Consider the following 26,451-nt stretch of genomic DNA (forward strand, 5'->3'; position numbering starts at 1 on the left):
AAGGGCAGGGGGCAATGTTCGATGGCAGGGAGCAACAGTGGAGAGGATCATAGAGAAGAGATGGAGGCTGGGAGTTAAAGGAGGACACTGGAAGTCATATAAGGAGGAACATGGGTAGAAGGAGAAAGGCATGTGAGAATAGTTGTTTGTTGAGGGGAGAGCAGGAGATGAATACAGAGGGAAAGAGGGGTAGTGAGGGAGGGGAGGCTGGTGGGAGAGCAAGGGGCAGATGGACTACAGTTGAAGGGTTGATGATAATGATGGAGGTTGAATGTGGGTTAGAAGGGAAGGATGGAAGAACAGAGGAATACAAGAAAATATGAGCAGTGGTCTGCCAGACCGCTCAAGCCTGCCTCAACATTCAATATGATCATGGCTGATCAATGCTGGTCTTAACTAGTGTGCTAGTTCCCTAGAATCTACAATTCCTCAATCTTTAAAATATTTATCTATCTCCATTTTAAGTACATTTAATGATCTGGCTTCCACTACCCACATAGACAGAATTCCAGAGAGTCATTTTCCTCCGAGAGATGACGTGTTTACACGGCTCAGTTTTAAATGACCAGCCCTTATTTTGTAGCTCTGTTGTCTTGTTTGTGTCTCTTCCACTGGTGAAAACATCACAACATCTATTAAATCCCCTTAGGATCTTACATATTTGAATAAGGTCACTCCTCATTCTTCTCAACCTCAAGCAAAACAGACTAAAAGTGTCTAGCCTTTCTTGGTTGGGCGACCTCATCACTGGAATTAGGACAATCATCTTTCTGCTCTCACGTCTTCCCATTTTTCTGACCAAAATGCATCACTTTACTTTTCTCTGCATTAAACTTCGCCTGCGCATTACAACTGCCTGTCCATGTACTCTGTATTATCAAATTGAATTATAGCGTCAAGTAGATTGCAAATGAAATCAGGACCTGAAAGCGCCCATGGTCAAGCTTTGATAAAGCTTCTATGTGTGTAACATGTGCAGGTTTAATGGATGTTCAGCAAAGCAGCAGTGATAACACTACATACTATTCACATCTGACACAACTGCTACCACACGAGGCACCCTTACACAATCACAGATACAAACATAATCACAATGTCAAATGTTGATGTGATAAATACAAGTTCAGGACACTTACCATTGGGGCCACTTGAAGTCTGACGTCACTGGCATCCACCAAAGGCAACAATGTACTGGCTCCTTGCGGTTTACTTTCTGTGCTTGATTGACTGTCGTTAAACTTTCTATTCCTTAGTTTACTAATCTGGGGTGTTTTAACTGTGCCTTCAAGATCGTTGGAATGGTACTCTCCAGTTAGTTCTCCATTTTGGTCCTTAAAAATTGTAAATCAGATCAATAGAAAATTATGTAATATAGAGATAGATAATGGCAGGGTTAAGATTTTCAATTGGAAAGTAATCGTAAATTGCACCTAAAAGATGTGTCAGACATTGCATGTCAGGTGATATTTCATTCCCAGCTAAATATATCCTGAACAGCCTTGACAAGACAATGAAATCTCACAACTCTGACCAGGGATTCATGGTCAGTTTTAAGAACATATGGTTGGGTAGCTGATCCAGAGAACTGAATCCTGGTGCAGTGTGAAGGCTTGTGGAAAACCAAACAGAAATGATTTTGGTCTGACTCACGTAAAATTCCCCATTCTATTAGCATTGTTTGACTGTTTCCACTTGGATTGCAAGGATGGAACGTGGAACTAGACATCAACACAAACAGGACTCACCAGGTCAGCAATTAACCGTTGATATATCTCCAGGATATTTTATTGGCATTGCAAGCAAAGGCCTGTGTGTGGTACCAATGCTATCCTGTTTGGTTCTATTAGAATGGTTTGCTTTGAAATGTAGTGATAAACTATTCCAGTTGATTTCACAATTGATCCGTTCCCAACATGTTTCAAATCACAGCACCTGCACCATTTTCATAAATTACAATGCTATGCATGGGACAACCCCGCAGCTTCATTTTGTTCTTCTCCATTGAACGCTCATTTTGTGGCAAGATTTTCCTTCCTCATTCATGAAAAATATGCTTAAATCTTATGCACTTGCTACCATGTTAGTCACACTCCCTCTTATACCAATTTAAAGTCTATTCGCGCTCTCATTCTTGTATCCTTTCTTAAAACAAATAAATCAAATTAGAGGTTGATTTTTTCCCCTAAACATGCTTTTATGAATCTCAATGAAAATGAATCACCTCACCTTATCTGGTGAAAACTTGACGATGCTCATGTTCTCCATGCTGTACCGGGCCGCTATTCTTGGCCGAGCTCCTAAAGCACAAGAAGATTAAACCGAGTTAAATCAGGTTTATTAATGTTATGTTTATTCATTGGAAGCAATTACCTTATTTCAGCACAAGTTAATCAAGACAGTGCGTAATCAACATTTGACTAATGCATCAAAATTGGACAATGCTGCTCAATGAGTATAAATTACAATGTCAACTTGTTTTTCCATCGGAACTTATTGTACTTGAGACTATCAACTAACTATCTTGCCAATCAATGCTAGCAACTGAGTTCCTCCAAAATCTCAATGGCAGTCAAAGGTGTTCTGCAACAGTCAACCTGGTCAAATTTTCGATTTTAATTCTCTATGAATCAACAGTAAAGTTCCCCCAGCATCTTTCCACAATGATCACTCATGCCAACTTTGCTGTTCCTCATTCACCCAATCTTCTCAATCTAATAAGGGAATTCAGTGATGGGTCTCAGATGGAACTGCCCAGTATTCTGCTGGGTGGGCCTATGCAATGTATGTTTTGTTTAGTTTAGAGATACAGCATGGAAACAGGCCGTTTGGCCTACCGAGTCTATGCCGACCATAGATAATCCATTCACACTAGTTCTGCTATCCCACTTTCTCACCCACTTCCTACACACTCAGAGAAATTTACTGAGTATATTTTTGGGATGAAGGAGGAAAACAGACCAGAAAGAGGAATCAAATGAGATCACAGGGAGAGCGTACAAACTTCACAGATAGCACTGAAGATCAGGTTCAAACCCACGTCTCTGACACTGTGAGACAGCAGCACCTTGCTGTTGATATATTTTGCATCAGCCTACTTTAAATAAAGAGAAGGAAATATTAATCTTGCTTCTATGAAGAAGGCCCTCCATGCCTTCAGGACATAGCAGAGTACTTTACAGACAGATTTTGAAACTTGACACAAGCAATTGGCATACATCCCACAAGCAGCACTGTTGAATGGCTAGTTATTGGAAGTCGAGCAGGATTCTTTGGACTTGTAAATTTTCCGATTGAGTGGTCATTAGTATCAGCACCCTCCAAACATTAGACGAAAGCCACTTGCAAAACTAGCCAACACAATTCAACATCCAATTCAACATCCAGATACTATCTACATTATCATCAATACATCAATAAATGTAACATATCATTGGAACTGTATAATTTGGGTTTTTTCGGGAGTAAGCATTGTAAATAGGCTCGGTACAGTTTCTGTCACCAATAAGCTTGTGCATTATATTTAACAAGGCTCAATGCAAAGGCTGGAGCGCAGCACTCCATCTTCCATCAGGGCATGTTGCTGACATTTGGACTCTGTTCAATTCTATAGCATCAAGCACAGTGTCTATAGCATCAAGCCTCAAGCTCCCCCCCCCCCCCTCCCCCAATACAGCAGTTTAGGTAATAGAAATTCACCTTTATACAAATTTCTACCAAAAATTTGAAATGCAGAATAAAAATTAACTCTGGTGAAATTTCTGTGAGAAAATAAAGGCAAAAGAAACAAATGTTGTCAATTTTTGTCAAGGGTTCAGGGAAAACCACGATACAATGGTTTACGAGGAAAGCACTCTACAATATACACAGGTGCATTGTAACTTGCTTTCTCTGTTTGTATCCGCGATGGCCATTTCCGTTCTGTTATTCTCTCTTCGTTAGCATAGTCTCATCCACTGGGCATGTCCTGAAGTTCTGCTCGTCATTGTATTTTGTGCTCCTGTGTATTCTCTGTCTCTGACTACCCCAAATGTCCTCTACAACGTAAAAAAAGACAAAGTGCTGGAGTAACTCAGTGGGTCAGGCTCTTGAGAAAAGGTATGGGTGACGTTTCAGCTCTGGACCTTTCTTCAGACTTCGGGTCAGGAATCTTCTTCAAACAAAGATCGGATTGGGACCCTTCTTCTGTCCATGCATCCTCAGCCTTCTCTGCAACTCAGAATTAACTTGTTTTTTCTCTTTCTGACGAAAAAGTCTTAAACATTAAATGTTGATTTAATTGTTGATTTAAAGATTAAATCCTTCTACAGATGCTGCCAGACCGACTAAGTGTTTGCAAAATGTTGTTTTCATTTCAGATATCCAGCCTCTGCATCTGCCTTCACCTCCTCATTCCTCCAACCCTCCTGTAACACCACCATCAACAAATTCAAGACATAGCATAAATGTGTTAGAGTTTAATGTGTATTACAGTTCCAAACCTTACAGCCTGTCCACAATAGTAATGTGTTGCCACAGTAGGAATGTCTATAAAGAGCTTTTTACACAATTGTTTTCTCTTGAACATTGGAGCAGCAATAAACAGTGTGAAAGTAAACAGCATGGATTGAGACAACAGAGAGAGAAATAATCTTATTTTGAGTCCAACAATATGTGTGACAAGCTGTACTTCACCTTTTTCACCCACCTTTGCCTGTGTGTGAATGTGTGTGAGTGATTGGTGGTGGTCGGAGGGGCCGTAGGCGCAGATTGGCAGCCATGCTTCCGTCAGTCTGCCCCAGGGCAGCTGTGGCTACAGAAGTAGCTTACCACCACCGAGTGTGACTGAGGAGTGAATGAATAATGCGATGTAAAGCGCCTTGAGTATTAGAAAGGCGCTATATAAATCCCATCCATTATTATTATTATTATTCTTTTTAATCCTGGTATCGTTTGGTTTCCTGATTTTGGGGTTAGGGTTGTTGCCATTGCTGCTAAAATCTATATGTATTACACATGTTGAGAAGATGTTAATGGGCCATTGTATGCTGCAATCTGTGTGGTGAAGCTGTTCCCTCTTCAATATGCTTTCACAGAATCTTACCTCATCGATACACAAAATGTCCATGTTGTGGTTATATCCAATTCAGAATGAGATGCTTCAGTGATGATGTTCCCATGCATCTACTCTATTATCAGGTGACAGAACACGCAAGGAAACAAGGATTTTTGTCCCAGCGTGAGGAAATTGAGAAACACATCACTTCCAAGTTGTCAGATCAACACAGTTTTACTGGCAAAGGCCAGTGAGCAGGTTGTCCGAGTTAGTGGTGGCTCAAGTCCAAGCGCAAGGAATGAATTTGGCAAAATGGTGATATACACTGATGGTGTATTTTACCTCTATATCAGTATATTTAATGATACATAAATATACTGATATAGAGGTAAAAAAAACACCAGTAAATTTGTTTATTTCATTTTTGCTAATATCAGAGACACCATTCATATTGGTCTTCTTATAAGGGTCAAATATGACAGAGTAGGGGAGTATTTTTTTTAATCCAACAGACTCAACCAACCCTGTCTGATTGACAGAATGTCATATTTCACACCTGGCTCGAAAGTAACATCAAAGACCAAAGATATATTTTCATAAATCAATACAACTGCTTGATAGGGCATCGTGACTGTTTTTTGGGAATTTTGCAAGTTCAAATGCTTATTCTATGCGAGTCATTGGGGAAAGCACGAAAAATGCATCCTGACAACTCGAAGAATTGTAGCAATAGAGAACTGATGGGTGAGTTAGGCCATTGCCGGCTCAGTTCCAATCATCGCACGGATGTAGAGAAATCTGAGTCATGGAATCGTGCCGGCAGTCAGCTCACAAATCGGACACGTAAACAGCAAAAGAACCAACATCAAGCACTGTGTGGCTCTATGTGTGCTCATTGGCGCATGTACAATGTAAAGGCCAGCTAACCTAAAAGCTATGGAGCCTTCTAAATACAGGCTTTGTTTTTATTTTCCTTCAGGGTCCAACTCAGCAAATTTGTATTTCTCGGATAACAGCCCTCAATAAATGACAGGGTGACTCATTTACCATTTTACATATCAAAGTCAGGAATTAATTCTCTGCTCCTGATGGAAAAGCATTTATTCTTGCAGCAATTGTGGAATGAGCAGCAGAGCTACCATTTCAGGTCCTTGGCTGTTCCTCAGAACCCGGAAAGGGAGACAAAAAGTTAGTTTGAAGTTGCAGCCAGACTGGGGGAAGGACAGATATGGCAAAGTGAATATCTCTGATAAGTTGTTGTAAATAAGCTGTAAATGTTGTTATCTGACCGATAGGTTAATGGGGACACGAAGGAACTGCAGATGCTGGAATTAGTCCGAAGAAGGGTCCCTGTCTATTCTCCCTGATGCTGCCTGATCAGCTGAGTTCCTCCAGCACTAGCAGCAAAGTAAAAGCCATGAAGTGAGAGCAGACGGAGAGTGGCAACACTCATGATATGTAACTGTTGGAGCATGCAGAGCTGCAGGAGGTTCAGAGCATGTTCTCCAACAGAAATCTGCAACATTTACATTGCTTTGCTCACTCTCTACCCACCCTCATCTTATAGTCGTTATGTTGCTTTGTTCAGGCTCACTCTCTTTAACTGTCACTATTAACCCATCAACGAGATGCCTTGTATACAGCTGGTCCCCATGCCAATCCGAGGCCACCATGATCAGAGATATTCACTTTGTCCGATTCATCCCTCCCCTCCCCAGCCTCTCTGCAACTTAAACCCAACATTTGCACCTTCTTCACAGTTCTCATCAAGGGTCCACAACTTTAAAAGTCAACTGTTTCTCGTCCCACAGATGCTGTTGAGTATTTTTGGATTTTATATCTGATTTCCAGTAGCTGCATTTTTTGTTCTGATTTTCATTAACTGGCATACATTCTTTCTGGTTATGTTTAGCCCTTAGACAAGTGGCCATCTTCATGTGTGAGCCTACAGAGTTGACAAATGGCAGGCTATTTTCATAATTCTTCATGACATAGGAGGCTAATTGGCCCTTCGAGTATTTGCTGGTTCTCAGCGTAATCCTGTTCTCCCCTTTATTTATGAGGGAGTTTGGCGGAAGTTGTCCAGCGTTGAAGAGTATTTTACATTGTGAATTGGATTCATGGAAGGGATAGCTAAGACTGATTGGAAGATGATTTAATGTAACATATTGAAAGTCACTGGGCAATGAGATACAGTGCAAAGTAATTCTGTTGAAGTTACAGTCAGCACCAGCAATGTTACGATTGATTCTGATATGTAATGTCAGAAGTGGTTGAACCGTTCAATGGAATTTAATGAAATTCAGTCAAAAACCATAAGGAAAGATGCACGAGGTCCAGGTATTTAAGGGGCATATTGTCACAGCACATGAAATACATCTCTATAACTAAAAGTCTCATCTTAACCACTTCCTGTAGATTGGCTGTATATTGATTTTAGAAAAAACGCCACCATATATCGCTATGGTTTTTGGCCATCTTACTCACAGTCCTTGCAATGAATGATGATTTGTTAACCCTTAATGTGCTTGCAATAAATGATTTGTTAGCCAGCAATGTGCTTGCAATGAATGATTTGTTAACTGTCCACCTGCCCTGTGCTGGACTTGACTTGAAACAGATTGACAACTTGAAATGGATTGTTGGCCCTGAACCTGGCTTGACTTGACCCACAACACCCATGCTAGCGCTCCAGAACCCCCACTGGCCACCAATATTGTAACTGGTGGAGAGGTTGAATATTACGTTGGGGGACCAGCCCTCCCGTGTGAACCTGGGACCCAACGGGTCCCACTTAGTCTAGTTCCTATTATTTACTGCACAATGAACCCTGCAATCTCACCCATTGAACAAACTGAAACAATGGATTCTTCTCATATAGGTACTTTTCAATTGATTTAGATCATTTCTATATTTGGCATTTTCATTAAACGCTTTATTGTGCAATAAATACTAAAATATAGATTCCTGCACTGTACCCAGCCATCAAACTGAAGAGTCCCTGCTTTGAAAATATGTTTTCTCTTGTTGTTACTAATTATTTTCAAGTTTTGTTTACTCCCATTTGACATACATCCATCTCTCTGTTGCAAAAATCCTGCTGCTGGAAGAACCCAGAGTCTGGCAGCATCTGTGGAGAGAATGGAACGGTTAATGTTTATCTTTTTTCAAGTAAGGAACTGCAGATGCTGGTTTAAACCAAAGATAGACACAAAAAGCTGAAGTACCTCAGCAGGACAGACAGCATCTCTGTAGAGAAGGAATGGGTGACGTTTTGAGTCGAGACACTTCTTCAGACTGCAGTCTGCAGTCTGAAGAAGGGTCTCGACCCGAACATAACCTATTCCTTCTCTCCAGAGATGCTGCCTGTCCCGCTGAGTTACTCCAGCTTTTAGTGTCTCTCTAATGTTTATCTTTTGTTCATTAGGTTTTCCTTCATAAATAAAAGATTTTCCAGCTTTAATATGAGGAGCATGGCGTTAAGGGCCTTTCCCACTTGGGCGTCATTTGCGCTTCACGCAGGTGGCGTGTGAAGATTTTGTGAATCCCAAAATCCTGGGCAAACCGCGTCACTGCCTACGTCACCACGCACCATGCGCGCATCACGTGCATGTCATGACTCGCGCGTCGAGAAGCGTAAATGATGTCGCGTAAATGACTCGCAAATGACTCCAACTGGGACAGGCCTGTTAGCCAACATTTAACCATCAAATAACTACTACAACAGATTTTCATAGGTGTTTGCAAGAGCCAGCTGTGGGCAACATTTAAGTTTCTGATCGAGACTCCACATCAGGAGGCGACGTGGACGTCTCAACCTAAAATGTTGACCATTCCTTTTCTTCCACAGATGCTGCCCGACCCAATGAGTTATCCAACAGATGGGTTTTTGTAGCAGATTCCAGCCTCTGCAATCTTTAGATATGAGAGAGAATGCCATTCACAGATTTCCATTAATAGCCTATAAATTGGGAGGTTGTGAGCTCAAATCCAGAGATGTGAACACATAAGTGAGGCTGACACTTCCACTATTGCATTGACTGAGTGCTGCATTGCAAGAGATACCGTCTTTCAGTAATTGTTTTAAATTAAGGCCCTTTTGGTTTTCCTTACTGAACGAAAGATTTCTCAGTTTTAATATGAAGCGCACAACTTTAGCCACCGCTTAATTCTCAAATAACTCGACAATAACAGATTTTCACTGGTGATAGCAAGAGACAGCTATGGCCAACATTTCATTTCAGAAGTAAATGATCTACCCCACCAGGCTGTTTTATCGCTGGCCAGGCTTTGTTCTGTCCCTGCCTCTCTTTTCCAGATCCCATCCTCCTATTCCTATCAGCCTGATGAAGGGTCCTGACCTGAAAGGCCATCTATCCATTCCCTCCCCAGATGCTGCCTAATCCAGTCATTTTCTCTAGCACTGTGTGTTTTGCTCAAGATTACAGCATCTGCAGTTCCTTGCATCTCCAGTGGAATGTTTTGTTTGTTTTACTACTACTTCATATTTATGATGAAACCTTTTATTGTAAGGAGCAAAACACCAAAGACCATGTTAAAAGACATGTGAAATGAAATCCACGTCGGCCACATCCGATTTTAAGATGCTCTGGAAAGATGCTCAATGCAGATCAAGCAAACAAGTACTTATCAGCTCTGCTGGCGTTTCCATCACTGAGCAGCTGGTTATACACAGCTAACTGGTGGTGGTCTGGCACTAGCCTCCACACTTACATGCTTGGCCAAAAAAGACACCTGGTGTGATAACAGGAAAGGGGAAAAAAGCCAACAGTTTCTATAATAGTTATTTTATGTTTCTTTGCTTAATGTTTAATTACAGATGTTTAATCACAGTCATACAGCAAGAAAACAGGCCCTTCAGAACTCATTCATGAGGAGCAAGTTTACTATATTAAGCTAGCCCATTTGCCTGCGTTTGGCCTATGTCCCACTAAACCTTTCATATGTAGAATTAGGCCATTCAGCCCATCAAGTCTATTCCGCCATTTAATCATGGATGATCTATCTCTCCCTCCTAACCCCATTCTCCTGCCTTCTCCCCATAACCCCCAACACCTATTCTAATCAAGAATCTATCTATCTTTGCCTTAAAAATATCCATTGACTTGGCCTACACAGCCTTCTTTCATATCCATGTACCTGTCCATGTCTTTTCGACATTGTAACGCCTTTGACAAGGTCCCGCAAGGAAGATCGGTGGTTTAATCAGGTGGATCCAGGAGGAGCTGGTCAATTGGATCCAAACTGACTTTGCGGTAGATGGTAGTGGTGAAGAGTTGTTTTTTTCTGATTACACCCCCGTCACCAGTAATCAGCTCAGATATAAAGGGGACTAACATTTACAAATCTTTACAATTACTGATGCTTTTTCTTTTTAATATAATCTTAAAATTGATTCACGAGTCTGCGGGACTTTAACATTGTGGAGCTTGCGATCCCTTAGCTGGGGATCGAAGTTCCAACCACAGGGCCTGTGGACTTTACCATTGTGAAGCCCGTGGTTTCTGGTAAGAAGAGGCTGACTCGGGAGCTCCATGCCGCGGAGAGAGTTTGAACCGCCGGGAGTTTGAATCACCCCGACGGGGCCTTCAATCGTTGCCTGCGGGGGCTTTGATGGCCCCGACTGCGGATGGTTTGACTGCCCCGACCGCGGGAGAACAAGGGGAAGAAGATTGAATTTTATTGCCTTCCATCACAGTGAGGAATGTGGAATCCACTGTGATGGATGTTTATGTTAACGTTCATGTGGTTGTGTGTCTTGTTGCTTTTCACTTAGTATGGCTGTATGATAACTCAAATTTCACTGTACCTTAATTGGTACATGTGATAATAAACTGACCTTGAAACCTTGAAAACGCCATTTATTCTTGGTTGGTCTAAGAAAAAATCCACTTTTACTATTTTCAGTCACACTCAGACCCTTCTCCACACAATCTGCTTTCCTGCTTTCACAGCCAATGTAGAGAGGCTCAGGTATGTTATTAAAAAAACAAGGGCAGCATTCAAATAACAGACTGATCTCAACTCACCATCAAAGCAAACAGTATAATTTAACTTTATGGGTCTCCTCTATTCTCTAACATGTGATACACTTCCTAATCTCAATTAATAGTTTCCTAATTCAGTTAGCTGCTGACATTTCAAGTTTTGTCATTGTCCTAAAACAATGGATACTTAAATGAAAAATCCCAAGTTTTATGGTGCCTAACCCTTGAAAGTAAGCAAGTTAAGGGGCTGTCCCACTGTACAAGCTAATTCAAGAGCTCTCCCGAGTTTAAAAAAAAATCAAACTCGTGGTAAGCACGTAGAATGTATGTAGGGGGTGCATCAGAGCTCGGGACGTCTCTTAGCGGCTCGTAACGCTAACGACAGGTACTCGGGAAACGCGGTAAGCTCGGGAAGATTTTTCAACATGTTGTAAAATGTCCATGAGAGCTCCGAGTACCTACAAGCGGCTATTACCGTAATGCTCCGAGTTCGAATTAGGGGAAACTCGGGAGAACTCATGAATTAGCTCGTACAGTGGGACAGCCCCATTATTGATTGACATTATGTAAAATAAAATCAGGCATTGATTTGGTAATGCACTCTTGAAAGCATTTTCTCAGTTCTATTTTAAGGTTTAGTATTTATGTCCAGTGTTGGAAACTGCTGTTAGATTAGTATCAACACTCTATTAAAAACATAGCAATTTAACATTAACAATTTAACATCTGTACAGTATCTTTGCTACTGATACTGAAGAAAACATTCCAGTGACACGTACTTTCAAAAACGATTTTGTACAGTTAACATCTTTCAGCAAAAACTGCATCTGTTCATTTAGGTAAAGAGTGAGATTTTGCAGTGCGGAGGAATGGTTTCATGAAGAATCAGAACATTTTGCATGACCAATAATCTCTATAGAAGGTGTAAATTTTCACTCAATTTTGAAGTCAGCAGAGAAAAATTACATGGACTGCCAATCTTTAAAAATAAATGAATTTCAGTCCACACCCTTTAAATCGTATAATTAGGGCAAGAGAATAAATTGATTGATGCATTACTGTATATAAACATTTAATAACACTATTAATATGCTTTGGTAGAGCATGAAGATCCAGGTATACAAATTGCCATACATTACTTGCTCAACACTGCATACAAGTGTAAGCCTTCACTTCTACCTGCTTTAATCTTACCACTTCTATTTGGCAGCCCATGACTTTTTGTTAAATGATCATTTTTGGGAACACGTTCCCTAGCAAAAGTAACATTTATCCGCTGGTTATTCAACAAGAAGACAAACAACTTTAGCTTGTTCTGTGTCGATAACAAAATAGCTGACTGGATCATGCAGAATTTGCTTTGAAAGACTGAGAAGCACTCAAGTGGCAAAGTGGAATGTATACAATTAAATCAAGTTTAAAACACTGTCAGCTCGATAACAATTAGCTTTCTCTGCAAAGGTGCATTGCAGCTTCAAATTAAAATTGATATTTGTGCTCAGCTCTTTGAAATGATCATATAATTCCCTTATCTAATTGCTGTCAACATGCAGACAAAATCCAGTTTTTTTTTTGCAATTCTCCCAGAGTACACAAATGTAACCTCCATAATGTAAGTCAGTCATAATAATTGCCTTTGGTCCTTATCTATATTAAAGTACGACAACTTTGGGGGTCAGTTATGACCCAAGATCAATGGAATGTTATTTAAACATAGCAGATAATATAGTGAATGCAGTTTAAAAAAAAGAGAGAAAAACCTACTTGTTCCAAACCAGTTTCACAGGCAGCATTCACAATCTGTTACAGCCACCAGCAATGACAGGTTAGCATAATCATCTGCAATATTGTTCCTTAATTCACTGAAGTCCATCCTTCAAATTCGGTTGTTCAGCAAATGAATTCAAGTCCACACCACCTTTTAGTAATGTATAAATGCTCAAAGCTCCACCTCCTGCTCATTGCACGTTAATGTGATTTCTCAGTCAATCATACATGCTCTCTATCCACGACAAGTTTGTTGAAAGCAGCCTGTGTTGTTCGCTGCACAAGTAATTCAATTCAGAAATAGAATTATCGAAAACCAGTAGGATGATCACGACCTATGTGCAATCCAGTGCTGATGGACTGTGTGACAGGCCTCTTCAGGGAATGAAAGTGAAGACAATGTCATTTATCCTGCGGTTTTTAAAAATTTCCCAACAGCATCACCATTAGTCACCGTTTTGTAGGTGACTGTGGAGAGATATCTCCCAAATTTTAAAGATCTACAAACAATAATGTCTGATGTCATTTAATCTGTGTTTATCTGTTAAATTTCAATATATTAACATACAAATATAAGATTTAGTGACAAGCAGATCGGTTTATATAACTGAGTCAAGAAGATCAGAAAGACCCAGAGAATTCTCACTTTGAGTGATGAAGTAACAACAAACTGCCCCAAAAGCTGGGGGAAGAAAACGTTTGCCTTGGTTCTGATTAGTATCCATTGACGCCTACTGGGAATTGGTTAATGTATCATTTGCTGATAAAGAACATACTTGTTTTTGGAGGAAGCAGAATTCAAAATAATTATATTCCATAGTTTAAGTGCGAAATTAGTCCAAAAAAAGCCTAATTCCTGCCAGCTCATCATTGTTAGTTTTGTTAAACTAGTGTATAAAGATGTCTCAGCCCCTGGTAGGACACAAAAGAGTAATTTCTTCTTACCATGCATCAAAATATTTACCAGAAGAGGTTTCAATCACGTAGCACATGACTGAAAAGGCAACATGCTAAAGTACACAAATACCTTTGAACATGAGCTTGTGGAAGAACAACCCATCATCTGGGTACATTGCAGCCTTCCAAAGTCAATACTGAATTTAACAAATTCAGGCAACTCACAGCTGCAGGGACTCAGCAGATCAAAAATATCAAATGCTGCAAAAACTCAGCAGATCAGACACCACTTGCTGACAGAGAAATAGAGTCAATGCTTCACGTCGAGTAACGATTGTCAGAACTGAAGGGTCTTTAACCTGAAACCGTAACTCTGTTTCTTCTTCCGCAGGCACTGCCTGACTTGCTTAGTGTTTCCAGCTTTTATTTCAGGTAACTTACTTCTGTTTGTAACAGACCTGATTAGTTCTACTGTAAATCTTCCATATATAATATGACTCGGTATCTTTCTGGGGCCAAGGAAAGAGCGTTCACGTCGCGGCCCTGTTTCAACCAATCTTTCCACCACCACGCACAAGAAGCACAAGAAGCGCAAGACAGACACCATTGTGCAGATGCCGAGAAGTGTGTTCAGCTCCGGCTGAACAACTTCTAATCTTGTGTGTGGACTCGATAAGAAGAAGAAGGAGTATCTTTCTCTCCATCAGTACTGCATAATCCACTGGGCATCCCCAGAGCTCTGCATTGCACTTGTTTTAGATCCATCTGTTTGTATTTTCCCTCACTAACCGATCAATCAATTCATCGACATCTTGTGTGTCGCCACACAAGCCTCATCTTCTCAGAGATATTCCCTTAATCCTACCCATCACTCCTCTCTCTGCAATCTGCATGTTAAAACTGATGTTTTCCCACTTTTTCCATTTTAACAATGGCTCTTGTGACTTGAAATGTTAACAATTGTTTATCTTTTCATAGATGAGTGAATTTTCTATTCCACTCCTTTAAAGTTAGTTTTCCTTTAATGTGATCAAATATTCTCCCCACAATCAATTCCTCACCTACACGATGTGGTCTTCGTGTGGGACCTAAGCCGTTTCTCTAAAAGATGGAATAGTAATAGGGCTTAAAGATGTGTCTCTTTCACTGATCTTGTAATGATAATTAATAAAGGAACTGATTATTTTTTTAAATCCTGCACACATTACAAAAGAGGCCTTCAATTCATTATGGCTGTGACAGTTCCTAAAAATAATTACCTAATTAAACTTACTTTCTTGCGTCATTGCTAAATTAGAATTAGAAAATGTCTCATTCTACTTTGAAAATTATCAATTAATTTACTTCCATCATTCTTTTGGGCAATGTATTTAAGATCATCAATGTATCAAAAATGTCATTCCTTGAGCTTTTAATACTCGTAAGACTTTTCTACTGGTAATTACCTACAGTGCCCTCCATAATGTTTGGGACAAAGACCCATCATTTATTTATTTGCCTCTGTATTCCACAATTTGAGATTTGTAACAGAAAAAAAAAAAAAATCACATGTTGTTAAAGTGCACATTGTCAGATTTTAATAAAGGCCATTTTTATACATTTTGGTTTCACCATGTAGAAATGACAGCAGTGTTTATCCAAAGTCCCCTCCATTTCAGGGCACCATAATGTTTGGGACACAGCAATGTCATGCAAATGAAAGTAGTCATGTTTAGTATTTTGTTGCATATCCTTTGAAGTCTGCGATTCATGGACATCACCAGTTGCTGGATGACTTCTCTGGTGGTGCCCTGCCAAGCCTGTATTACAGCCATCCTTAGCTTATGCTTGATTTGGGGGCTAGTCTCCTTCAGTTTTCTCTTCAGCATATAACAGTCATGCTCAATGAGGTTCAGATCGGGTGATTGACTTGGACACTCAGGAATTGACCAATTTTTAGCTTTGAAAAACTCGTTGTTGCTTTAGCAGTATGTTTGGGATCATTATCTTGCTTTAGAATGAACCACTGGCCAATGAGTTTTGAGGCATTTGTCTGAACTTGAGCAGATAGGATGTGCCTGTACACTTCATAATTCATTATGTTATTACCATCAGCAGTTGTATCATCAATGAAGATAAGTGAGCCAGTACCTTCAGCAGCCATACATGCCCAGGCCATAACACCCTCACCACCATGTTTTACAGATGAGGTGGTATGCATTGGATCTTGGGCAGTTCCTTCTCTCCTCCATACTTTGCTCTTGCCATCACTCTGATATAAGTTAATCTTCGTCTCATCTGCCCACAAGACCTTTTTCCAGACTGTGGTTGCTCTTTTGAGTACTTCTTGGCAAACTGTAACCTGGCCATCCTATTTTTGCAGCTAACCAGTGGTTTGCATCTTGCAGTGTAGCCCCAAGAAGTTTTCTGCTGACAGTGGTCATTGACAAATCCACACCCGACTCCTGAAGAATGTTTCTGATCTGTCGGACGGGTGCTTCAGGATTTTACTTTATTATAGAGCAAATTCTTCTGTCATCAGCTGTGAAGGTCTTCCTTGGCCTACCAGTCCCTTTGTGATTAGTAAGCTCACCAGTGTTCTCTTTCTTCGTAATGATGTTCCAAACTGTTGATTTTGGAAAGCCTAAGGTTTGGCTGATGTCTCCAAAACCTTTATTCTTGTTTCTCAGTCTCATAACGGCTTCTATGACTTTCATTGGCACAACTTTGGTCCTCATGCTGATAAACAGCAATAAAAGTTTCCAAAGGTGATAAGACTGGAGGAAAGGCTAGGTGCTGAGAGCTCTCTTATACCTGCATTAAGGAGGCAATTAAACACACCTGAGCAATTACAAAGACCTGTGAAGCCATGTGTCCCAAACATTATGATGCCCTGAAATTAGGGGACGATGTATAAACACAGCTGTAATTTCTACATGATTAAACCAAAATGTATAAAAATGGCCTTTAATAAAATCTGTCAATGTGCACTTAAACCACATGTGATTTTTTTTATTACAAATCTCATATTGTGGAGTACAGAGCCAATAAATGATGGTTTTTTGTCCCAAACATTATGGAGGGCACTGTATCTGTGAATGGAATCTATTTCTCTTTATTAAATACATTTAAAGACTTTCACAATTTTAACACTTGCATTACATTTCTTCTCATCTCTCTGTGGATCAATCCAATTACTCTGAACATCTTGCAACCTTAGTTAGGTATCAGTGTATACATCTGGGACAAAGCGAGGCAAAATATGATATACAGTGTATGTAAAATAGTAGGTGATAAATGATTTAGTTGCAAACTACAAAGTCACTGTTTTATAACTCTCTATTCACTTGACATTCACTTACCCATTAATATTACCACTGGTCTACCTCACAATTTGCAGTGAATGCTCCCATAATCATTTGATGTTCAAAGGTATTTTCCCCCACAGCATTTTTCCACTGCAATGTGGCATTTTGCAATATGGCATCTTACTATATATTCTGATGACCCTCCGTTTTATTTGCCGCATAAGACAATTACAGTACATATGTTTAAATCAAAATGTGCCATCTTCCTCAACAGATTAAGTTGCAAGAATGAATTAATGATCTAAATTGTAACAGTACCACAATGCACACGTACCAAGGAATCCATTGTGGTTCAGTGCTTATTTTAATTCAATAGTAGCCTTGTCTCCCGTGTGCTGCTGCAGTGTCTAACGGCCTCTGGCTATGTTTGTATATTCTTTCTTATCCAGATTTAGGTGGTATGAACAGCAACCGCCATAGATACTTGCCTCTCAAATTAACCATGGCCAAGAAGGGACAAAGGATTTATTCTCAGAATCGGTTTGATTAAATATGAGGCAAGATATTTAAAGTGTGCTTCATGAAACCCTTCAGACTGAAGAAGGGTCTTGACCCGAAACGTCGCCTATTCCTTCTCTCCATAGATGCTGCCTCACCCGCTGAGTTTCTCCAGCATTTTTTGTCTACCTTTGGGTATTATCTTTATGGAATTTACACATTTACATCTGTGACCATATGGGTTTCTACCGGTTTTCCACCTTTCTTCCACATCCCAAAGACGTGCGGATTTGTTAATTGGCTTCTGTAAATTGCTTGGGAATGGATGTGCACGTGGCATACAGTGATACAGCATGGAAACGGGCCCTTCGGCCCAACTTGCCCACACCGGCCAACATGTCCGAGCTCCACTAGTCCCACTTGCCAGCATTTGGTCCATATCCCTCCAAACCAGTCCTATCCATATACCTGTCTATATAACTGCTTCTTAAATGTTGGGTTAGTCCCTGCCTCAACTCCCTCCTCTGGCAGCTTGGTCCATACATCTACCACACTTTGTGTGAAAAAGTTACCCCTCAGATGGGCATTAAATCTTTTCCCCTTCACCTTAAACCTATGTCCTCTGGTCCTCGATTCACCTACTCTGGGCAAGAGACCTTTGCATCTATCTACCCGATCTATTCCTCTCATGATCTTATACATCTCTATAGAACTAATGTGAACAGGCGATCGATGGTCGGCACAGACTCAGGGGGGTTGAAGGTCCTGTTTCAATCCTGTATCTTTCAAACAATCAAATCTATTGCCAAATTCTAATTGACAACTTCCCAATTCTTCCTCAAAGTGGTGATATAGGTTATTTTCTGCAGGTTTCTGCCCGAAGTGCACTCGGTGCCAGACTTCAATCGAGTCCTGCTCTTGAGTACTTGGGTCTGACATGATTAAACTAAAAATTCACTCAACCTGAAATGATACAAGCAATAAAAACCAACTGCACAGTTATTTGTGCACTGAAACAAAACCAAAAGTGTTGCCATCATTCAGGTCAGGCAGCATCAGAAAACAAAATGAATTACTCTTACCCCCTGCTTCTCTTTACATTGAAGCTGTCTGATTTGCTGAGAATTACCATAGTTGCAACACATGTGGCATTTCGGTTCAGTAAACCATATAGAGTGGTAGACACTGCACGGTCGATCACAGGTACTGACCTCCCCACCTTCAAAGGGAGCTATAGGAGACACTGCCTCAAAAAGGGCAGCCAATATCATCAAGGAACCACACCACATTGGCCATGCTCTTATCTCACTATGACCATTGGGAAAAAAGTACGGTAGCCAGAAATCCATGACTACCAGTTTCAAGAACAGTTTTTTCACCAGCCACCATCAAGCTCTTGTAAACAGTACACAACTAACCTCAGCAAGTATGATCTTCTATGGACTGTGGTTTTGGTTGCACAGTGGACTTCAGGTTTGCACTATTATGGTTACCTAGTATTACAGTTCTTGATTTATTATATTATGTTATTGCTTATTATTTATTTGTGTGTATTATTGCATTAACGGGCCTGTTAAGCTGCAGCAAGCAAGAATTTAATTGTTCTGTCGCCAGTACATATGACAATTAAATACTTATGACACACCAAATGCCATCACAGAACGAAATGGAAAAACAAATATGGAAGTAGGCCATCTAGTTCCACTGACCCATTTTGGTAATTCAGCTTTTCCATGCGATTGTGCCACTGCGTCAATGCTCTTTTTCCTCTCCAGTATATAAATATTTGGGTCCGGCCATAGAAAAGCAGAGAGAAGTAGGATGATTTAACAGGAAGAATAATGCAGCAGAAACGAGGGTAAACTTCACCCACTGCACCAGTTATTTAATGTATAAAGCTACCTGCTCGCCACAGGTCCCTGTAAATATCAATTGACTTTTTGTGTTTATCATTGAAGTGACTTAGCAGGACTCAGCTGAGCAGTCTCCAGGATTCAGTAGATAAGCGATGAGCTTGGCCTTCAAGGAAATCATTTGAGATGTTGACAATGTGGCAGCTGATGGGTTTCATAAAAGAAATCTAGCGCTTGTCATCAGAAACTTAAAGACAAAAGATGATAAGAGTAGGGGAAGTGGGACCTAATGAAGCTTCTTTATTCTATAATGTCAGCGGGCTGGAATCTCTCTAGAAATGTAAACACAGTGCTGAACAAGTGAGCTACTTTCTGCCTGAAGCAAAGGACAAATGCAATGGAAAATCTGGTTGAGATAATTCCAGCACTTTGTATGTGCATTTATAAAGAGACAATGACTTGCATTATATGGCATATTTTCTGATTTTGTGATACCTCAAACTCTAGCCAAATTTTTCTGAAGTGCGGTCAACACTGCAGTGGAGGAAAAGCAGCAACTTTTCTGCACATAGTAAGCTCCCACAAACAGCAATGGGTTAATGGCAAAATTGGTTTAAGTGATATTGGCTGGGATAGGAACTTGGTTGCATTCTTAAGTGCTATTGTGGGGTCTTCCAAAACCACCCGAGCAGATGGATACTACTTCAGTTTAACCACAACCAAATGGCAATGCAGCATACTCTCTGTACTAGTTCCTGACTAGACGCTTATGTTGTATAGTATTTCAACTCACAACCTTCTAATTCACAGATAAAAGTGATGTCAACTGAACATTGGCTGATAGCATAATTTAGGAGTTAAGACTTATGAAAACATTTAATAATTTGACAAAAATGGTGAAGCACCTGCACTTCTCATCATTGATTTTGTTATCACTCACACCATATGGCTTTGAAAAGAGGCGATTGTTTTACATATTGCACTCACAATATGCCTTGAAGTCTCTCAGCTGCAATTCTATCTGTTACACAAGCTTGCTTCAGTATAACATTTTTCTCTCATCCTCACTTTGACTATATAAAATGCTCAAATATTGTTGCTGCATCTGATTTTCCAATTATATTTTATTAGGTTATCACTTCTTCTTGTAACAGGTGGCTGGGTAGATCCTCAAGTCTATGTATGACAAGAACAAAGCATCAGCATCAAATTTCTCGCTCTAGGGGCAGGGATTCAATAACTGAAGATGCCAAATTAAAAAAGCAGACTGCTGGTGGGTTCAAAATCTCTTTCAGTTCCAAGCACTTGAGGGTGGGAAAGTTGGTGACGTTAGGATGTGTAAAGGACTTATCAGTGTTCTGTCAAAATTATTGCCCCAGAGTTTGACATGAGTGACTAAAAATCAGGTGCTGTTTGTGGTGGACAAATTGGCTGGAATAGCAATCCTATGAAGAAAGGATTGGATTAAATATAAAACTATGGTTTAGAAGAACTACGTAGGCTTTCCAGTTCACAAACATTTAGTAGCTGAATTGTGCATGGGTGTTTAATTAGGGGTACTATTGTAAAAAGCTGTTGCAATGTCAAAACATTGAACACATTTTTTTCATTGTGAAACATGATGGAAATAAATAAAATGCACATGATGAAATTCTGAAAAAAATGAACAGGACATGTTGGAAACAGCAGATCAACCAGCATCTGTGGGAAGGGAAACGGTGTTAATGTTGCAGGGTGAAGATCCTTCATCAAAACTGAAAAATTGAGATAAATATTTGTTTTTAAGGTGCAGAGAAGATGTGAAAGTGGTAGGAAAAATGGAACAACTGAATGCCACCCAGTTGACAGGTACATGGAGACGGGAAAGGTTTTGTGGAACAGAGCTAAACACAGGCAAGTGGGACTAGCTTAGATCTTGGTCAACATGGACGAGATTAGATGAGTTGGGCCGAAGGACCTGTTTCCATGCTGTTTGACTCAATATGTTACTGAGGGCATTTACAGAAAGGGATCAGCTATGAAACTATAGTGTTTAGAGGGTGAGAACACAGTTGAATGTAAAAGTCACAAAATGTAGGAGATGTCCACCAGATCAAGTTTTAATAATGGAGGGAGAAAAATTAAGCCAACATCACAGATGGATGACTTACGGAAGAAATGGCCAGTTCTGACACAGATAGAGAATGAGAGTTACCTGAATATACGGAATTCAGTATTGAGTCAACATGCCTGGGTGCAAGATGTTCCTCAAGCTAAACTTAATGGGCTGTAAAGCATTTTGGATCATTCTGCAACCCCTGTAAAGTATAATAAAAATATAAGTCCTTTCTTTTTTATCACAATTGATTTGTTCCTCACAATACAAACTTTGCAAGACCTAAACTAAACTATTATTAAGACTCACTACTATGATTGAGTTTCCTGTCTTCTGGAAGAGTGTGCATTTCTAAATAGACAGAAGAAGGGCCTCGACCCGAAACGTCACCCATTCCTTCTTTCCAGAGATACTGCCTGACCCGCTGAGTTAATCCAGCATTTTGTGCCTATTTTCGGTTTAAACCAGCATCAGCAGTTCCTTCCTACACTGACATTTCTAAATCACTATTTGATTTGGCATCCAGTTAGAGGACTGCCTTGATATTATTGAAGGAAAAAGGATATCAAAGTGCATTTCACTTTTTCACTTTGCACATTATAATTTATTCTATCGATTGGATATGGAAAATATTTGTGTCTTTCTTCAAACCCCCATCTTTATTTGCAGGGATGTATCTGTTCCATTGTTAACCCATATATAAATATAAATGAAGGCATTTTTTCTCATAATGGAATTTAAATTATATTCACTAACTAATTTATTAAGCAATTAACAAAAATGTGCTATTACAGTTAATGCATTCTCAATATTTCCACAACTTGTTAATTCTTAGTCGAAGAAAAACATAAAAAGTGTGAAAGTGTGTGACATGGGCCTTGAGGGACAGTTTTTGAGTGTGAATATTTTAAAAGAATTCTATCACTTCCTGTGCTTTTCCTGTTTGCCCGTAATTTAACATAGTCAAGAAGATTAGGGCAAGCAAACAGTACACAAGTTCCACATTTAATTTTAATTGCTCCTGTTGGAACTTTCAATATTAATTTATTGTCGATGTGAGATTTGTAATCATGTGATCAGCGTTATTTGTACAATATATATTTTGAGGCCCTTGCAAAGGGGTGGAAGTTTAATTATCTTGCAAAGAGGAAAAATGAAAGGTTTTGCATTGCAGGATGGCAGAAAGATGCAAAGTGCGTTACAACTGTTAAGTGCTTTTACAATGACTTGGAGCGGAGGTGTTCGGCGAAGCGATCGGCAAGTCAATGCTTGGTCTCACCTCATCACCCAAGCAGTCTTTCCAGGTGCGGCCGAGGTTCACCTGCACCTCCTCCAACCTCATCTATTGCATCTGCTGCTCTAGGTGTCAGCTGCTCTACATTGGCGAGACCAAGCATAGGCTTGGCGATCACTTCGCCCAAACACCTCCGCTCGGTTCGCAATGACCAGCCTGATCTCCCGGTGGCTCAGCACTTCAACTCCCCCTCCCATTCCGAATCCGACCTTTCTGTCCTGGACCTACCCTCGATTACCTACGACTAACATGACGACCTACTACGACTAAACCTACGAGTAAAAAAAGTATCGATTTTTTCCAAGGCGACCTTTATTTACTCGCCGGCATTTTTTTAAATATTGAAAAAAATGCCACAACCTAGCTGAGGCCTCGAGTACGCGGAGACCACTCTTGAGCATGAAGGAGAGTTACGAAGACCTCCTACGACCTTGTGTCGACCATGCTGTGAGTATGAGTCGAGGGCAAACTCGCCAGAACTCGCGGATTAGATCGCCCAAGTGGGACAGCCCCTTTATTATAGAGCAATATTCCTTTGCTCCTAACAACCTACATTTCTTCTTGAACCTCAAACCTCGAGGGTTGCTGCAAGCAGCTAAAGAGCTGAGCAATGACACTCACATGAATGTGATCTCTGACATTGTGCCTGAGTCTGGGCTTGGATCAGGGATCCATAGGTGAGGAAACAGGTGCATGACCTCTGTGCTCATACACTGGCACAGTGTGTGCAATCATCAACGTGTTCTACATCACAAATCATCCTGCTGTTCGCTTCAATTATTACCAAGAGATTTCAATCCATCAAAGTTGTCAATGTAAACAACCATCAATCTTTGTGAACTTTAGTAACCTGACCACATTCAGACAGGTTACTGAGTAACTTGCCAAAATCATAAGGACTGATTAGTGCATTGTTTTCTGAAGCACTATGACTGAATGATCTATTACACAAGTTCAAGTCTAACACAATAGAGCGATCAGAAACTTAATAAGTGGTTTAAAATACAGTAATCTAAGTTTTATGCATTCATGATTCCTAAATAACTCAAAATGGAACAGAGGGTTAATGGGACAAATTAGCAGTTACCTCTATTACCAGCAGAATATTACTCTTTAAATCCGCATTTCACTAAATTCACTAAATCAATACAGAGCTGTATTCCGCGTTATTTTTGTCCTCCTTGACCATAACAAGCAGCAAACGATTTCCACAAGTCTGACAAATATATTTTGCAAAATTTGCCACTGAAAGAAACAGAGAGATGTGGCATTATATACAGGTCCTGCACAGGTTAAGATGGAGTTCTGTTCCTGTAAACTGTTCGTGACCCGGGCAGTTTGCAAGTCAGAAATGCGGCGACAAACTAGTTCCTTGGCAGCGGTGAATGCCTGCAGCCCCGCAGCAGCCGGCAAATCCATCCCACCGGTCTTTTTTTCCTTGCTTGATGTACAGGCTGTACATAAGTCAGCCATTAGTACCCTGGTGAAGACCTGTAGTACCTTTCATGGCCGCAACACAACCAGCAGTTACCGTGGTACTTTTGAATTGTTCTTTTGCAGGAAATAAATTAATAATCCTCAACAAGTCTACACTGCACCCTTTCAGATGTGATCTCACTGAAGTCTTGTACAATCTTGCATTCTACTCCCCTCTCCCCCACAATACATGCCAACACAGAATTTCCCTCCTTGTTTGCTTGCTGTGGTTGTACACTAAGTTTTATGGTTCACATACAAGCACCTCAAGAGCTCTTGTACTCCAGTATCAAAGATCTCCACTGATGAAAATATATATTCTGTTTTCCATTTCCTCCAGCCCAAAATGAACCATCTTATTTCCCTGCATTATGACCCTTCTGTCACATTCGCAATGCATTGTGTAGCGTCTCTGAATACCTACTCTCCAAAATTGTCTCTGTATTTACAACCACAGGAATCTTACATTCCACGGGAATCACATAGTTTCCCCAATTTACAAGATAAACTATTAGGCCAATGACCTCCAAAATTCATTAATAGTTTTTATAAGGCCACTAATACGGGTTCAGGCCTACATTAATATGGATTGTCTCTGCCAAAATATCCACCTGTCCAATTGTAATAGTAGCACAATCATTTTGGACTTCCTTACCTCATTTTCTTCATGAAAACAATTCACTTTTTGGATTAGTCAATCTACAGAACAGTGTTTACAATGGTATTAAAATAGCGTCTCAAAAGGAGCTGACAATTGATCCGTTTCCACAGATGGAAATACTTTGTTAGCTAATATTGCATCCAAATGCAATGTATTTCATGCATTTTATTAAATTCAATTTCTTTTAACAGCCTAAAATGCTGAATCTTTACTAAAGTGCTGTCAATTAACTTCACTAGAAATATTGTGGAATTGCAGGACCGATGACCAAACTGTGTTGTCTCTGAAGTTACTCATGCAACTACAAAATGATAAGTTATGGATCCTTTCTCTGGCTCCTCATTTTTCTCCCAAAGATATTGACATCTGTTGGGCAACAACTTGGAAGAAATGCCTCTCCCTCTTCTAGAGAGCCAGAGTTGTTATACGTGAGCCACAGTTGTGAATTCCAGTAGCAAATGCTAGGGCAGATAAACATGATCAGTGGTGGTGGTGGTGGCTAACTGCACACATTCTTACCTTTGAGCCTGAAAGGCAGAGGTGCAATTCCTGCTCCAGGAATCCAAGTACACAAATTAATGCTAACAGTGCTGAGGGAGTGCTGAATCACTGAACAATTAGTACACAAAATATATTTTAATCATTTAATTATTGGTGTACTGAGAATGTAAGATTACATTTAGTTAGAATGTACAAGACTTTGGTGTGGTCACACCTGAAGTGGATTGCTAGATTTGTTCTGAGATGGGGAAGTTGTCTATATAAGGTCAACATAAGGAGAGAGTGATTAGATTGCACCTACAGGGTGGAAGTTTGAAGAATGAAAGACGGTCTCAATGATTGATAACATTCTTGGAAAAATTGTTCTGGTAGCCGTTGAGACAATATTTCTCAGATTTAAAAGTTTAATCAGGATAGAAGGTTGACCAAGTGAACCTAAGATGAGGAGAAGTTATTGAGAGGGTTGAAATTCATTTTTTCAATTCTTTATCCCATGCTGCCTGTGGATAATCAATTCATGAATGCATTTACATCGGAGATAGATCTTTGACACCAAAGGAATCTGGATCTACTTGCGACGACCTATTCTAAGGCATCATTCAAATATGTGCAATGAAGTTCTCCTAGAGTCCGGGCCAATATTTATCTCCCAGCTAAAGTCAACATAACTGAAGAAGGGTCTCAACTCAAAACATCGCCTATTCCTTCTCTCCATAAATGCTGCCTCATCCAGCATTTTTGTCTAACAGATGATCTTGTCACTGTTACTGTTTGTTGAATCGTAGTGTGACCAGATTAGCTCCATGTTTCATCCATCATCACAGTACCTTCATTTGAGTAGTACTTCAGCCTAATTATCTGTTGCTGGAAACATCAAACTGTGTGGATAGAAATGTCCATTTCTATCCACACAGTTGCTGCCCCTCCTCCTGAGTTTTTACATCACCTTCAATTCTTAATTCACAGTCGGCAAAGTCCCAAGGTCGTAAAGTATTAAATATTTGTTTAGTTTAGTTTAGAGATACAGCGTGGAAACAGGCCCTTCGCCTCGCTGAGACTGTGCCACCAGCGATGCCCACACA

General features: G+C 40.1%; 1 protein-coding gene across 3 annotated transcripts in view; it reads right to left on the reverse strand.

Annotated features, from left to right (window-relative positions):
* Positions 1-26,451, reverse strand: part of gpsm1 (G protein signaling modulator 1) — a 152,727-nt gene that overhangs the window by 21,601 nt on the left and 104,675 nt on the right. For 2 of the 3 annotated variants that reach the window (XM_033048936.1, XM_033048937.1), the window contains 2 exons: positions 2,227-2,297; positions 1,137-1,331 (listed from right to left, as the gene is read on the reverse strand). In XM_033048936.1, coding sequence (XP_032904827.1) covers positions 1,137-1,331; positions 2,227-2,297 — 266 coding nt within the window. Of the gene's footprint in view, positions 1-1,136; positions 1,332-2,226; positions 2,298-12,804; positions 12,912-26,451 lie in introns of those variants that run through there. The other variant, XM_033048938.1, reaches the window with a different exon arrangement.

Source organism: Amblyraja radiata, chromosome 32, assembly GCF_010909765.2.
Source record: "Amblyraja radiata isolate CabotCenter1 chromosome 32, sAmbRad1.1.pri, whole genome shotgun sequence".
NCBI lineage: Eukaryota > Metazoa > Chordata > Chondrichthyes > Rajiformes > Rajidae > Amblyraja > Amblyraja radiata.